Source organism: Molossus molossus, unplaced genomic scaffold, assembly GCF_014108415.1.
Source record: "Molossus molossus isolate mMolMol1 unplaced genomic scaffold, mMolMol1.p scaffold_m16_p_7, whole genome shotgun sequence".
NCBI lineage: Eukaryota > Metazoa > Chordata > Mammalia > Chiroptera > Molossidae > Molossus > Molossus molossus.
In genome coordinates this window covers 51,614,020-51,629,403 of record NW_023425401.1, presented here as the reverse complement: position 1 = coordinate 51,629,403, position 15,384 = coordinate 51,614,020, and the positions used below count along the sequence as shown (strand labels likewise).

The window sequence follows — 15,384 nt, the reverse complement described above, 5'->3', positions numbered from 1 at the left end:
TTGATTAGTAAGTTTCCATTTTATATGCTCCCCAGATCCTGGGGGGAGGAGTATCACAATTCTATTCTTTGCTTCCATGAATTTGACTACTTCAGATGATTTACATGGCTGGGTCACGCAGTATTTGTCTTTCTGTGACTGGCTTGTTTCACTTAACGTAGTGTCCCAGGTTCATCTCTGTTGTCATATATTTCAGGATTTTCTTTTTTCCTAAAGCTGAATAATAGTCCACTGTATAAATATGCCACAGTGTTTATTTTTTTATCCAGTGATATACATCCATGAACATTTGAGTTATTCCACATTCAGTGTGAAGATTCCTCAAAAAATTAAGAATAAAACTTCTTTGATCCAGCAATTTACTTCTATGTATTTATTCAAAAAAAATGAAATCAGGGTCTTGAAGAGAGATTAGCACTCCCTTGTTCCTTGCCACACTATTCACAATATCCAAAATGTAGAAAGTGCCATTTTTTAAAGTTCAAATATTAAAGAAATGTATGTTTCACTACTCATGAATCATTTTGCCAGTTTTTTAAAATGTATACATATACTTTCTTACTGATTTTAAAGAGAGAGGAAGGGAGAGGGAGTGAGAAAAAAAATCAATGTGAGAGATATACATCGATCCTGTTGACCGGGATTGAACCGCAACCTGGTCATGTGCCCTGATTGGGAATCTAACAGGTGACCTTTCAGTGCCTGGCATGATGATGCTCAACCAACTGAGCCACACTAACATGGGCCATTTTGCCAGTTTTCGACAATTTACAAACTTCTAATTTTGTAACATAACAAATTCCATTTTCTCTTCAAATAGTTGCTGCTTTTACTGTTAAACTTTTAAACTTTATTTATTTATTTATTTATTTATTTATTTATTTATTTATTTTTATCCTCACCCGAGGACACTTCTCCATTTTTTGTACAGATAGAGTGGGAAGGAGAGAGAGGAAGAGAGAGAGAGGGAAACATCGATGTGAAAGGGACACATTGAGCGGCTGCCACCCGCACAACCAACCAGGGCCGGGGACAAACCGCAACCGAGGTACGTGCCCTTAGCGGGAACCGAACCCGGGTCTCTCAGGACCGCAGGCGGACGCTCTAACCGCTGAGCCAAACCGGCCAGGGCTAAACTTTATTTTTAAAGATATAAACGTACATATGAATTTCCTAACTATAGCTCATTTTTGTTAGGCAGCAAAATGAGATACGTAGTTATAAGTACTATGTTTTAATTTTATAACTTGATTTAATTGATTTTACTTTGTGCATATTGGCAAATGATAAATAAGTTATAATTTCCACTAATAGCTTAAACCCAGAAAAAATTTGTCTATGTAGTAAGAAGAGGAGAGGGAAAACAAAATCAAAATGTCCTGTAAAAAAAATTGAGTAAGAATTGTTAAATCTCAAATAGCCTCGATATAAAAATTTCTCCTCTCCAAATCTATTTTGGGATACAAACATTTAGAAATATTAAAAATACTTTTTCAGAATTTATATTTATATATTAATCAATCAGCTGTGTAATTTAACTGGCCCAGTACAAAAACAATCTTAAGTGATTTTTTTTCAACTACCACCTAATGTAGTATAAGGAAACACCTCATGTCAGATCTTCACCAAACAAGAAGGCCCACCGTGTACAATTCTTTCCCTGGGATTTTCCTCTGGAGAAAACCAAAGGCAGAGGTGAAGCTGTTTGCTCCTTTAGTAGGGCCCTGTCATCCCTCTGCTGTGAGACGAAATCTCCAAACTCAGGGCGTGGATGTGGGTGTGCGTAATACTCCTGATTTATTTTCTAACACTATGAAAAACACTGAAAATCGCAAAGTTCTTTTGAGTCCAAGTCCACTGGAGAGTTCATCATGCCAGATGTGCTACTGTGGGCCAGCCCTGTGCCCTGGCATATCCGCGCATTCTAGAAAGGCATCTTCTGCTTTATCATGTCCAATCATCATGGCCTTACTGAGACTGGTTTATGATTTTGCTTCCACAAAGCACATCTTGGAGGAATTGCATCATCAAAGAGTGATAAATAATATCAGTAACTTCGTCTGTCTAGCAGACTGCGTATCTGTAATGGTGCTCAACCCGGAACAAGAATGATTGCTGAGAAATCCCAGCTCACCCTGGACACGGATGACCATGGTGCTCACAAGCTCCAAAACTCTTTGGGCGCCTTGTTTCTCTTCCTGACCCACTAAAAATATTTGGCTTTTGCACAATGACATATTCTTAGAGGGCGAACGATTCTCAGAATTTTAAGTCTTCATTGATTTCCTAAATTAGATCTGAGTTGTAACCTAAGCTGGCCCCATTAAATAAGGATTTTCTTGGTTAAAGTGTAGACAAGAGATGTTTGAAATTTGACTTCAAAACATAGGTGTGCCTGGCCAAAGAAACATACTTAATTTGAAAATTGTGTCCCAAACTTCCTTTCGATGTGGAGTGTTAGGCTGTGAGAGTCTTCGGACAACAGGGCTGAGGAACAGGGGACAAGGAGCATGCTGCCGTCACCTCGGAGTCTCCTCACTGTGCCCCTGAGGTGTGTGCTCACAGTGTTTTATTTTAGGTCAGCTTTCCCAATCAGTTTAAAATCTGTGGGAAACTTCAGGGAAATCGCATTCTATGTGTCACCAGCTCATATGTGCCTCTCTATCGCATAAACATTCACAGTTTCCTTTCTCCTCAACATCTGTTCACTGCCTGGCCTCCTGCTTATTGGATAACAAACTATTTGTCATCACTTTTGTAAATTACTGAGGACAACATTAATCCTATTAATTGTAGGTTTTTGATTCTAGAAGGGAGAATCGGAGGCAGGACTAGAATCGGGCCTCCTGGCTCCAAGTTTCTAACCCGGACTACATGGAAGAGGGTGTATGACAAGACATCACCTTTTTTCCCTCTCGCCGTGTGCAGACTGTGTTTGTTGAAAATGATGAAAGGCAACTGATTTTAACTTTCTTTTCCAGAGAGCAGACATCCACTTTTTTTTTTATCCTCACCCTAGGACATTTTTCCACTATTTTTTGGATAGAGTGGGAAGGAGAGAGAGGGAGAGAGAGAGACAGAAACATCGATGTGAAAGGGACACATCGAATGACTGCCTCCCGCACGACCCCTACCAGGCGACCCCAACCAGGCCCGGATCTAATCACAACCGAGGTATGTGCCCTTGACCGGACTCGAACCCACGACTCTTTGGTCCACAGGGCAACGCTCTCACCACTAAGCCAAACCGGCCAAGGCCAGACATTCACTTTTAAAATGAGGTTTTCCAAATCCCAGACTTCTTACTATATTCAACATAATTTTCCTTTTTCTGATGTAGAAATTCCTCTAAAAAAAGGAACGTGGACCTTAAAGAGAGAGAGCATATTCACCTCTGTATTTGTATCCCTGGCTTTTCCATCTCTGATACTGAATACAGGGTCTTTCTTTGTCCGTAGCTGTTATAAACTGATTCTGAGATGAATAAGCCGGGGATAGGATGGTCCCTCTTAATCTGCCTTTTTTTACTTTATAAATAAAAATCTGACTTTTTTTTGCATTTTAGTTTCTTTTTCCCAGTTTGCTAGAAAAGAAAGCCTGGTTTAGTTTTTTTCCTTGTGCCAATTCTTCCCTCATGGAAGATTTTTTTTTTTTATTTAAGGAAACTGCAACCTGCAGAGAATAGCCTGAAGCATTAGGGGGAGAAAACTTTTAACAGCTGTCTGGTGCCTGGCCAAGGGGCAAAGTTCTCCCATTGGCTAGAAACCATTTTTCTCCTTTTATCCATTGCTTCCCACTGCTCCACTAAAGGCCCTCTGCAAACACACAGATCTGCCAAGCATAACATACATGATCACACCTAGCCAGCTGTGGCCGCCAGCCAAGGGAGATGGGCCCTGAACCGTGGCATGTTGCTGTCGGGTCTACCCTCTCATCTCGCGGTTTGTCTAGGTCTCTTTTCTCTTCTACTTTTCTGCCGGTATTATTTCCAGCAAGATAATGATGTTTAAACTTCTGTTACTTGCTCTTTTTCTTCCCCCTTCAAATTTTAACCTATCTTAGAGTTTTCAAACTGCAGGTGGAGACACAGATCAGCTCTTTGATTTGTTTCGTGCAGTCATAGGAGCTAAATTAGTGGAAGTCAAGCACTAACGCTAGAAAGCTGCAGGCAGAAATAAATGGACCTGTACAGTATATTCAGATGGACCATGTTACTTCGTAGAAATGAAAAGTATATACATACAGAGAAAAATCCACTTTATTTTTAATACCTGGGATGTAAAGCTGCAACCAGAAAATTGTCTAGGATTTTCTAAAACAAAATAGTTGAATATGCTCCTTTGCTTCAGATGCACCATTTTCCCACACTTTCTCTTTTTTCCTTTCTGTAATTTTTCTTTCCTATTTTACCCTTACCTGCATCCTTTGCTTGACATCTCAAGTTATTTTTAGGTCTGTATGCTACACAGCTCTATGATATCAAAGACAAAATTCTTCTGGTTTTTAATGTACTACAATAACAATATTTTGTTCAAACTGTACTATCTTAAACCTCAGGGAGCAACTCGACCAAATCACTTTCATTTGTGAAGGCACAGTGGAGACGGGCCCGGGGAGACCGTGCATGGCAACCTCGAGGAAAAGGATCTTATGCAAACACTGGCAGCATGCCACGAGGAAAAGCTGCCATAAAAAAACATACATTTTCAAAGATCATTTTATATAATAGTCTATAGAAACCAGGCTTTCCCTCTTTCCTTTTTTTCTTAGATTTTATTACACTTAAACCTTTTTGTCAGTGGTGAGCAATGAGGAAAATGGTCATATTTGTTTCTTTGCTAAATGTGCATATCTTCATTCATCTATATTTCCTCACATTAAAATTTCGAATTACTTGAAAATTGGATACCAGACACTGTGGCATCAATGTCACCGTATTATTTCCTTTGAAATTTTGGCTACTGCATAACTACAGCTGCAAAGTCAAAAGAGTTTGTTTTTTGTTTTTTGTTTTTTTTTCCTTAAGTTGGAGGGGTGTTTCAAAAATATAATGCAGGCAAAATCTTGCTTTTGCTTTGATTTTAATGATAGACCAACCAGATTGTACTGCAGGCATTGTGAGCTATAAGCCCACTATAAATTGCCTTTCACTGAGCCTCAAACATGTAGCCTCTAATTGGGCAAGAGCTTTGAACTATTTGAGCTCCATATCCATTTTGAGTTGCAGCTTAATCTATTTAATATGGGGTTCCTTCCATTACAGAGTCGACAGTGCACTTGGCTGAGGCTAAGTGCTAGAAGCAGTGACTACAGACACAGACTGAGATCTTTAGATCAGCATCCAGTTAAAAATATGTTCGGTAATTAGCAAATGACTAGTATTCTAGGATATTTCTAACCTCTTTGGTGCAGATCTGGGACAAATCAATAGATATCAAGAAAATATCAGTTTATTAAGAGCAAATATACAAGGTTGGTTTTTTTTTGGGGGGGTGGAAGATATAGATATTTTCAAATTAATTTAAAAAATCATTAACAGATGTCTTTGTACGACTTTTTTGTTTTGATATTTTATTCTAATTTAGTGAGTCATTGGTATAATATTGGGCCAGGGTCTTGTACTGTGACTTCAGTATCTTCAGTTCCCTGAGAATGACCCTACTGAGTGCTTTGACTAAGAAATGTGGTATATTTTGAAGTTTTGACAGGATTCTAATTAAAGCCTAGTATAAATGGTTCAGTTCAGTGCAAATTATTTCCAACTTGTCAAAGAGTAAAATATGGAAAAAGCAGCACATCTTTAAAAGCTTTTCCCAATGTCACTCATTTTCTTCTCCATGCCTGTGTCATATACACAGTTTTCTACTCTAAATGAGTATTTTAACTCATTAAGAATTCAAATGTGGCCCTGGCTGGTTTGGCTCAGCAGTTAGAGTGTTGGCCTGCGGTATGGAGAGACCCGGGTTCGGTTCCTGCTAAGGGCACGGACTTCGGTTGCAGTTTGACCCCGGCCCTGGTTGGGTTGTGCGGGTGGCAACCACTAGATGTGTCCCTTTCACATCGATGTTTCTCTCTTTCTCTCCCTCCCGCTCTATCTGAGCAAAAAATGGAAAAATGTCCTTGGGTGAGGATTAAAAAAAGAAAAAATTCAAATGTGATAACAGAATTATTCTGAAGTAACTTACTAAATTACAATATACTGAAATTATAAAATAGATTTAGGAGTGGAGCTATGTACTAAAAAAGTCATTATAAAGTAATTGTCTGTTCATGTTTTTTGGATCAAGACATCAAATCATTTCATTTGTATGCATGTTAATGTTTCTCTTCTCCACCAGGGGGCAGGGCGCGCTCATTGTTGAACTGGTGGGCGCTACGCGGCACAAGGCAGTTTCAGACCAAAGTGAGAAGGTTCCACAGGTCCTTTGGAGAAAGAGCTGCTGACTTGTTCACACCAATTATAATTATGGTTTTAATTTAAAACAAATCTTAAACTAATTAAAGAAATTGAAAATAAAGTTTTCTCATAGTCCTATGTTTACGGATTATTTTCTTCATAATTATTTCGACTCAAATGTCATTTTATAAGAAATAAAATCTTCATAAGAACAAAGCTTGCTATGTAAACTTTAGGAAATACAGAGGAATAGCTGTAATTTATAATATCGAGGTAAACTGCATGTTGTATAAGTACAAAGGATTCCACATTGATCTTGTCCACCGTTCCTTTAGTATGATCAGTGACCAGCCTTTTTATTAGGAGAAAGGGGAGATCTCTCATGAGCCTGAACAATACTCCCCTCGTTTCTTTTCAGTGTCCAAGCAAAACCTATGACCCCCTGATCAAGTCCACCCGCGATTTCCCGGATGACGTCATCAGTTTCATCAAGCGGCACCCTGTGATGTACAAGCCGGTGTACCCAGCTGCGGGAGCGCCGACGTTCAAGCGCATCAACGTGGACTACAGGCTGACGCAGATCGTGGTGGACCACGTCGTGGCGGAGGACGGCCAGTACGACGTGATGTTTCTCGGAACAGGTACCCTAGACCATGCCTTTCTTCCCAGGCATTTTTCTTTTAGTATACAAAGAACACAAAAACTTCAAAGCTATTTATTGGTAAAAAAAAAACAAAATGAGTAATTATTAGTTAATGTCTAGTCAATATTTTTGCTGTTGTGTTCAAATGTCTCAATCTTTATTTATAGGAAAAGTACCCCTTATTTCTCTCCCCATCCACACCTGCCTCTTTTTGTCATTGGTTCTTTTCTTGGGTTTTAAGTACCTAGAGATTTTTGAGATGACCCTGCTGGGGAATTTTCCAGACAAGGGTAGATGCATCTCCTTCTGGGTGGTCAGTTGTTGATTAGTAGTTCTTAAAATTGTGTAACACAGTGCTCTTAATTGACAATTATAAATATCTCCTAGCCTCCATTAGTCTTTATTTGAGATTTCAAAATATTTGTTTATTATGACTGCAATGTGTCTACTATAGATTAGGTGCTCAATACATATTTGTGGAATGACTATAGACTAAAATTAAACAAGTAGGATAAAACAGTGTTTCTTTATTTCCTTCACATTTCCCTTTCCCTACAGAGATATTTGATAAGCCCTGCCCCAAAGGATCCTTCATCCAGTTTTGAGAATCAGTGACCTAAATAGTTAAGCATTGCTTTGTAAAACTCATTAAATAGAAACTTCTTGGAGGTGTTTTTTCTTACCCTTAAATTTTGTAGATTCATTTATTTATTACTTTGTCTGCCAGCTCAGTAATTATAAAATAAAAAATATATTTTCTCCAGAAAGAGAACTATTGCTTATTTAACATGTCTCAAAAATAAAGGTATTATCTAACAATATAACATGTATCATTAATACAATAGCACCCCATCTTAGTATGTAATTTAATGGATCAAGCATTGCGTAATGTAGAAATTTATGGGTTTCACAAAATGAACATTTTTAATGGAATAGATTTCTAGAAGTACTGAACAACTTTGAATAATTTTATCCTAAAGCTATATTGGTTCTACCGAAGTAGGGTTTACTGGGAAGCCTGTGAGTCAAGAGTCCAAGAGCTGTCAGGAAATTAGTCGAATCTGATTATGTTGCTGATGGCAACACCAAGGCCAAGGAAAAGGAGTGATGTACCCGGTGCTACAGAGATTTCTGTTGAAACATCAACACTTGAAATAATTAGATTGTCACTGATTCTAAAGAGTTTGCCACTTAATTTTTACTACATATCCAAAGCTCATTCCTAAATTTTGAACATTTCCGTGTAATAAATGCCATTCCACCACTAGGTGGTACTACCTAACTTTTACTGATTAAATTACAGGGATACTAAGATAGATTTTCAATTGTGACATTTGGAAAATTTACATTTAATATTTTTTAAAGATCCCAGAGTCATTTAAAAACAGAGATGAATCATCTAGACTAATATGTGATAATGAGATTATTACCATACATGTTGATCCATCTCAACCCCAGTGCTCAGAACTTTAAAAACATCTATTTTGCATAATTTAATTTGCAAATGGGATTCTTTTCTTTTTCTAAAATGTTCTTTAGATTACCTTTCTGTAATAGTGTGCTACCTTAAGGAACTTCAGTATAAGATTCTGTATTTAAGGCACCTTTCCAAAATGTTGATTTTTGGTTTATATTATTAATTTTTTTTTTCTTTATTGATTTTAGAGAGAGAGGAAGGGAGAAAGAGAGAGATAGAAACATCAGTGAGCAAGAACATCGATTGGCAGCCTCCTGCATGCCACCCACTGGGGATTTGGCCCACAACCTGGGCATGTGCCCTGACCAGGAATCAAACCAGTGACCTCTAGGTGCATGGGTCAACACTCAACCACTGAGCCACACAGGCCGGGCTATATTATTAACCTTTTAATAGTCTTAAATTTAACTAAAATAATTTTAAACAAAACTTTAGTTTGTAGCCCACTAATAATGTTTCTGTATATAAAATACATTTGATAAGTGAATTACAGTTTCCTTTATGTAAATAACTTCAATGATTTCTCTCTTATTTGTTAATATTATATATATATATATATATCTTTTCTTTTGTGGCAAATTGAATATAATGATTACTGAATAGATATTTCTTACATTAAGAGAATTTTTTACTCTAATATATTTAACTTTTTAAATTAAGTCTTAAAATGTTATTCTATTTTCGTTATCTTTTCAGCTAATATTTAAATGAGACATACATATCCCTTGTGTTAGAATATACTGCAAGCACATGTCTTTTAATATTTTCTTTATAAATATATGTTTTATGAGATAAAATCTATACTATTTTGGAAAGGGAGAATCTTACACATTAAGCCTCATTTCTTGCTTGCTTTATTTAATCTGATTCCTTGAAAGACATGTAAAGAAAATGTAGTGTGTCACTTGAAGGTTGCTAGGAGTATGCTTACAATTGAACACTGAAGGAGAAATAGCAGGGTCATGGGCAATGTATTTTTTTCAGACATTGGAACGGTCCTGAAAGTTGTCAGCATTTCAAAGGAGAAGTGGAATATGGAAGAGGTAGTATTGGAGGAGTTGCAGATATTCAAGGTAAGATTTCCTCCAGAGTTCTAGGAGAAGACATGGTGGAACTTAGGGGCTTCGATATAGGAGAAGTCTTTGCAAATAACTCCTTTATTTTACTTTTTCTTAAGCAAGTTTACAAAATTAGGGCTAAGACTTACCTTCCCCTGTAGAACACCACTGACTCCCAGGCTCCCGGATGGCCCCCCATTCCTGCGTTCTCTGAGCCTCTGGCCAAATTGCTACAGTGGGTGAAGCTTGGATCTCTTTACTGTCCAGATGCTTTTCCACTTTATCAATTTTACTTTTCAGTTTTTTCACAATTGAATTTGAGAAAACTGGAAGAGTTTTCTCATGTGCCCTTGCTTTTCTGTAAAGACATTTTTGTTTTTTTAAATAAAAGTTTGCATGAAAGTAAGTCTTTGTGTATGTTAAATTCCCCTCACCCACCCAAAGAGTTAGTAGATCTAAAATAATGGCTCTCCAGATTTGGGAAATGTCTTTGACTTTTAACAGTAAAGTTGAGTTGGGGCATTCTTTGTAGATCCTTAATGAAATTTAATATGAAATTATTTTCTGGAAATAACATTAGAAATAAAATTGTGTTTCTTAGAAGAGCTTTTAAAAACATGCTGAGCTTTTTATAACATTTTTGTTGAAACAGTTTCTTGAAATGGACTGTTTCCGTGTAAATATCTATTATCCTAAAAGAGAGTAGAACCTTCCACTGTGGGGCTCCAGTTAATTAACATGCTGAGTTCCACCAGATTCTGTTTACACTGTGAAGATAATTGTGGTCAAGGAGTTAACAAGAAAAAGACTTGTTATCTGGCATCTACCAAAAACAAAATCTTGGGTTGTTCCTAAGAAGAAGCTGATGTCAAATATAAACATGAATCCAGAGGCCAAAAATGAAGCCCCACAGCACAGATAGGCACAGTAGAGTAAGAGTCATTCCGTAGCTCCAGGTGTCAAGAGGAATTCTTTGGATCTCACTGTTAAGATAAAATAACAAACCTGTTTTTTTTTTAATATATAACAAAAAGTTATTGACTAGAACTTTCTCGCTTTAAAGTTTTTCCTTCATATATTTTCTGAACTTTTTGACATCTGCTATGTTTGTCAATTAGTAAATATTGACTGGTGAGACATGAACTTAGAAGATAAACAGATGGATAAACAATCAATGCATTCCATCCTTTTTAGTTCAGTGGCCATGGTGTTCAGGTTTCTGCTTGTATAGCACATGCACAGAGCCATCTTTTCTGCACATAAACCAGCCCTAGTTCATAGCAAGAAATCCTGGGCATCGGCATCTTCCGTAAGGAATGTGGTCATCCACAACGAGCTCTATAACTCTTCAGAACTCTGCTACTTGAACAAGTTTCTCAACTACTGATCTAAGTAAGAGCAGAAAGAGGTAATAAATAATTATGGAGATGTTCTTGTCAACACGAGTTTGAATTATATGGAAGCAGTTAAGATAAGCGGATTTAGAAGGAGAAACCTTGTGGGTAACTGGGAACGATTTTCAATGTAGTGTTTTGCATACAGTGAGATGATTCTTCTTCAATAAGATACTTTAAATGAACTGTTTTGAAAATTTCTGTTAAGGTGGAATCACTACCCACTGAGAGGAAATAGCAAACATTATGATCCTTTCTTCTCCTATGTAACAGAGCCTTGAAGTGTCCTTCATTGATCTTTGGTACAAGATAAAACAACATACTGGCTACTCTAAAAGACTGTTAATGATTATTAACATTTAACTTCTTTTTTCAGCACTCATCAATCATCTTGAACATGGAGTTGTCTTTGAAGCAGGTATTTTTTAATTTTTGTGTAAAAATTAACCACAAAGCAACAGGATGATTGAATTAAAGTTTATTTTTTAAGAAAGATCCATTGAAATTGGAAGTTAAATTATAAATAATAGAAAAAGCTTTAGAGTATGTGTTTGTTTTATAACTGATGAAAGGCTATTGTTTCAGCCTTGCCTTAGGAGAAATGAAATCTAATTTCATTAATCGAACAATATATTCTTTCCTTCCTTTGGCTCTTGAAAATTGAACTCACTTTTGTAGTCTCATGAGCATGTCTTTCTGTCAAGGCCATAAAGTAATTCATGTAGAGTATCAGCCCTAATCATTAAAAATGGTTTTTAATCAGGGAGACTATGAACTGGGGTGGTAACTAGCCCGACAGTTAACCTCCAACCTATCATTTAATATCTGACTCCCAGAATAAATGTTCTCAACAGCAAAGTTAGAAAAATAATATCTACTTCCTAAAAAATAGGATGCTGAATGCAAAATTTTAGACTGAGAGCTGGTACATTATAACTGTAAAATAAATCTAATAATAATAACAATAATGTTTAATATGATTTTACAGTTCTTGGATATAATATGCCAAGTCCCAACTGATTCAAGAGATTAGGACTTGCATTCCCATTTCTATATGGACCCTAAAGTTTAAGAAAGTCATGTGACAATATGTTCAACATTAAGGTGTTGTTAAAATTGTCTTGGACAACTATGCCTAGTGTGGTCCAGGGATTATTATGGAAAAGATCTAAATAGGTTTCTTCTTCAATATTTTTTGTTAATTTGTTCATTCACTCAATATTTAGTTCTTGGAGGCCTCCTGCTGTCCTTGGAGGGTCAGAAATGCAGGAATGGCACAACCCTCCTTTCTGGAAGCTCCCTGTGGAGCTGGGAGACAGGAGCTGCTAACCTGCAAGAACAGTGGAAGCATGTGCTAGGGAGACAGAGGAGGGGAACTAGTCTGAAAAGAAGCCAGGGGAGCAGCGAAGGTAGCTACCAACAGAGCTATGTAACCTGAGACACCAAGGGTGTTGCAGTTAACCAGGTAGATACCCAGGCAGATGGGGTGGGGAAGCAGGTGCCAAGTAGAAGAGGAGAACGTTTGAAAAGGTGTGAAGAGCAAGAGGCCATCGTTTATTCTAATAAGTTTCTGTACAATTAGAGCAAAGGACATATGTGTGCTCCAGGGACAAGGGGCTAGAAATGAATCTGGGGAAATAAGACAGAGCAAGAAGAGGTACATCTTTGTATGTCCTCCTAAAATGTTTAACAGTTGTATTTAAGGACAATGGGATCAGAAGCGGGTGGTGATGAGATTTTCCTTTCAGAAAGATCAGTCTGGTGTGGCCGTGTGGAAGATGGATTGAAGCTTGGGTGAGAGGAGGGGGTTGTGGGGAAACAAGGCTGAAGCCAGCAGAAATATTAGGACACTTATAAGTAATCCAGGAAAGACATGGTGAGGACCCAACCAAAGGCAGTGGCCGGGAGAGGCAGAAGAGGAAATAGATTAGAGAGTTCTGTATGAGAGAATGGAAAAAATAAGGTGACACACTGAAGGAGAGAGAACAGATTTAAAGACAACTCCCATGTTTGTGCCAGGATGGGGTCACGAGGACAGATTTGGGGGAATCAGTGTGTCGACATTTTTGTTTTTAAGATAACTCTGAGTCTTTGTACAATAAGAAGGGTAAGGAAATGAGAAGAGAAAAGAGAGAAACCCAATATTTAATACAAAGAAAGGAATCATCAAAGGAAACAGAAGTCAGACAGAAATAAAGGGGAAGAACCAGAGAAAGTAAAGAGGGTTTCAAGTCCTTAGTGTTGAACACTATAGAGAATTGAAGTAAAACAAATACTAAAAAATATGCATTGTATTTAGCCACCAGGAAGTCTCAACTGACAGTTTAATGGGGTAGAGGTATAAGACAGATTCCTGTAGTTTGAGTACATGTATGTTATTTGTACCAATATCTATTTTCTCAGGTTTTTTCCTCCATATAAAGTTTCAAAGGGTCCTCTAGAGTTGACCGTGAGTTCTCGAAGGCACAGACTATGGCTTATTAACTTGTACACCGCCCTACCCCTACTCCCTCCGCACCACCATATACACCCAAATGAATACATAGAGGGAGCAGTGCATTATTTTAAGAACTTATTTACAAAAGGTCATTTTATTTGCTGAATTTTTCAGTACCCTGGAGCCTTTTATTTGTGATATGGCATTCCTCAAGTCTCCCTACTACTTTCTTCACACTGATACCAAATACTTTTTCTCCCACGGAAAACCCATTTTCCTTCAAGGATTAGTATATACTTCATTAGCAAATGAAATGGTTAGTTAAAACCACCGGGAAGTTTTCTAACTTTTCCCAGTCATCTCCTATGTAAGAAACCGTGTCCGGTGAAGACCAGCAGCATTGCCTGTAGCGCGTGTGCTTGGTACACTCGACCAAGGAACATTTTCAACTCTTGAGGAGGAATTTGACATCTTAATTCCTCAGTCCAGCAGCTGGTTTTTAACCTTCTTAAATTACTGCCAAGGTTACTCTAGCCTCATAGAATGCTGCCCATTTCAGTGTCAAGGTCTTCAAACCACCATCCTGTCAGGAGTAGAGTTATCGACTTATCTTACTCTTTGTTATGTGTCTGTACAAGTGTTTTTTAGGGGCAGATCACCCGAGGAGGTAGATTTAGATCTGTGATGTGGTATTCAAGAAAGGGAAGTTCTTAAGACTCGTTTGAAAGATGCTGCTAATTCATTTGTTTTGCCTGCTTTGCAGCAACAATTGTACATTGGTTCCCAAGATGGATTGGTTCAGCTCTCACTGCACAGATGTGACACTTACGGGACAGCTTGCGCGGACTGTTGTCTTGCCAGAGACCCCTATTGTGCCTGGGATGGAGCTGCATGCTCCCGCTACACACCCACTTCAAAAAGGTAAGAGGTCTTGTAGCTCATGGGACGCCTTCCTTTCTATACCACGAATATTTCACACAAACACCTTGGCTTATCATTTCAATTAAAGTGAAAATATTATATAGAAAAGATGGTCCACAGTAGGAATATTAAAATTAAAAAATATATAGTCTTTTATAGTTTTTGCAAAACGCTACAATTTGAAGGAGAATAAAAAGAATGTTTTGAAATTCTGAAATATGGAACTCTTTTTTATTAATTAATTTATTTTTGTTACAGATGTTTCTCCTTTTTCCCCCATAGACACCCTCCTCCCAATCCCCGCCCAAGCATTGTTGTCTATGTCCATTGGTTATGCATACATGCATATAAGTTTTTTTGTTTATCTTCCCTCCCCCTGCCTGCCTCCTCTGAGGTTTGTCAGTCTGAACCCTACTTTTTTCTATGTCTCTTGGTCTTTTTTGTTCATCAGCTTATTTTGTTCATTATATTGAAATGTGGAACGGTTTAAAATTCTGATAAATTATTTAAATTCTTTTTCTTCATCAATGTTAAACACCATTGAAAGTTTGTTTTTCTTTATTACTTTACTCCTTCCATGTTCCTCCATCTTTTCTTTCGTATTTCTAAATATGTATGCAATCATTGTTTTTCATATCACGTGTAGATATATATGTTTGTAAAAGTGTGAGTTACATGCAGTCCATAGCACATCCAGTGACTGTACAATTGTCCTTTTATAATAATAACTCTAACTTGCCCAATTTCTGCCACTCAGTTATACTTAAGCATCAAAATACTTCCCACTATTTATAGTTCATTGCTTTATGTGTCTTAAAAACAATGCTATTTTGAGTCAATAATTCCCAGCTAGGTGTTTATGCTACACACACAAGCAAAAGTACCACAAAGTTACATGTTCAATGACATTCATTTCAGCATTTTTTACAAGAGCAAAATTAATGGCCAGAACCTGACTGCCCATCAGTGACTGATGCTGGCTAAATATATTACGATACAATTATTTTTAAAATGTGCAATATAGTAATACACTATTTTCTAAAGTATTGTCAAAATA

At 37.3% G+C, this 15,384-nt stretch overlaps 1 protein-coding gene across 1 annotated transcript in view; it reads left to right on the top strand.

The window, feature by feature from the left end:
• The window catches only part of SEMA3D (semaphorin 3D), a 155,337-nt gene that overhangs the window by 121,170 nt on the left and 18,783 nt on the right, over positions 1–15,384 (top strand). Inside the window, exons 11-14 of the mRNA XM_036247468.1 lie at positions 6,816–7,038; positions 9,502–9,590; positions 11,346–11,387; positions 14,170–14,327. Of these exons, the coding sequence (XP_036103361.1) occupies positions 6,816–7,038; positions 9,502–9,590; positions 11,346–11,387; positions 14,170–14,327 (512 nt within the window). The remainder of the gene's footprint in view (positions 1–6,815; positions 7,039–9,501; positions 9,591–11,345; positions 11,388–14,169; positions 14,328–15,384) is intronic.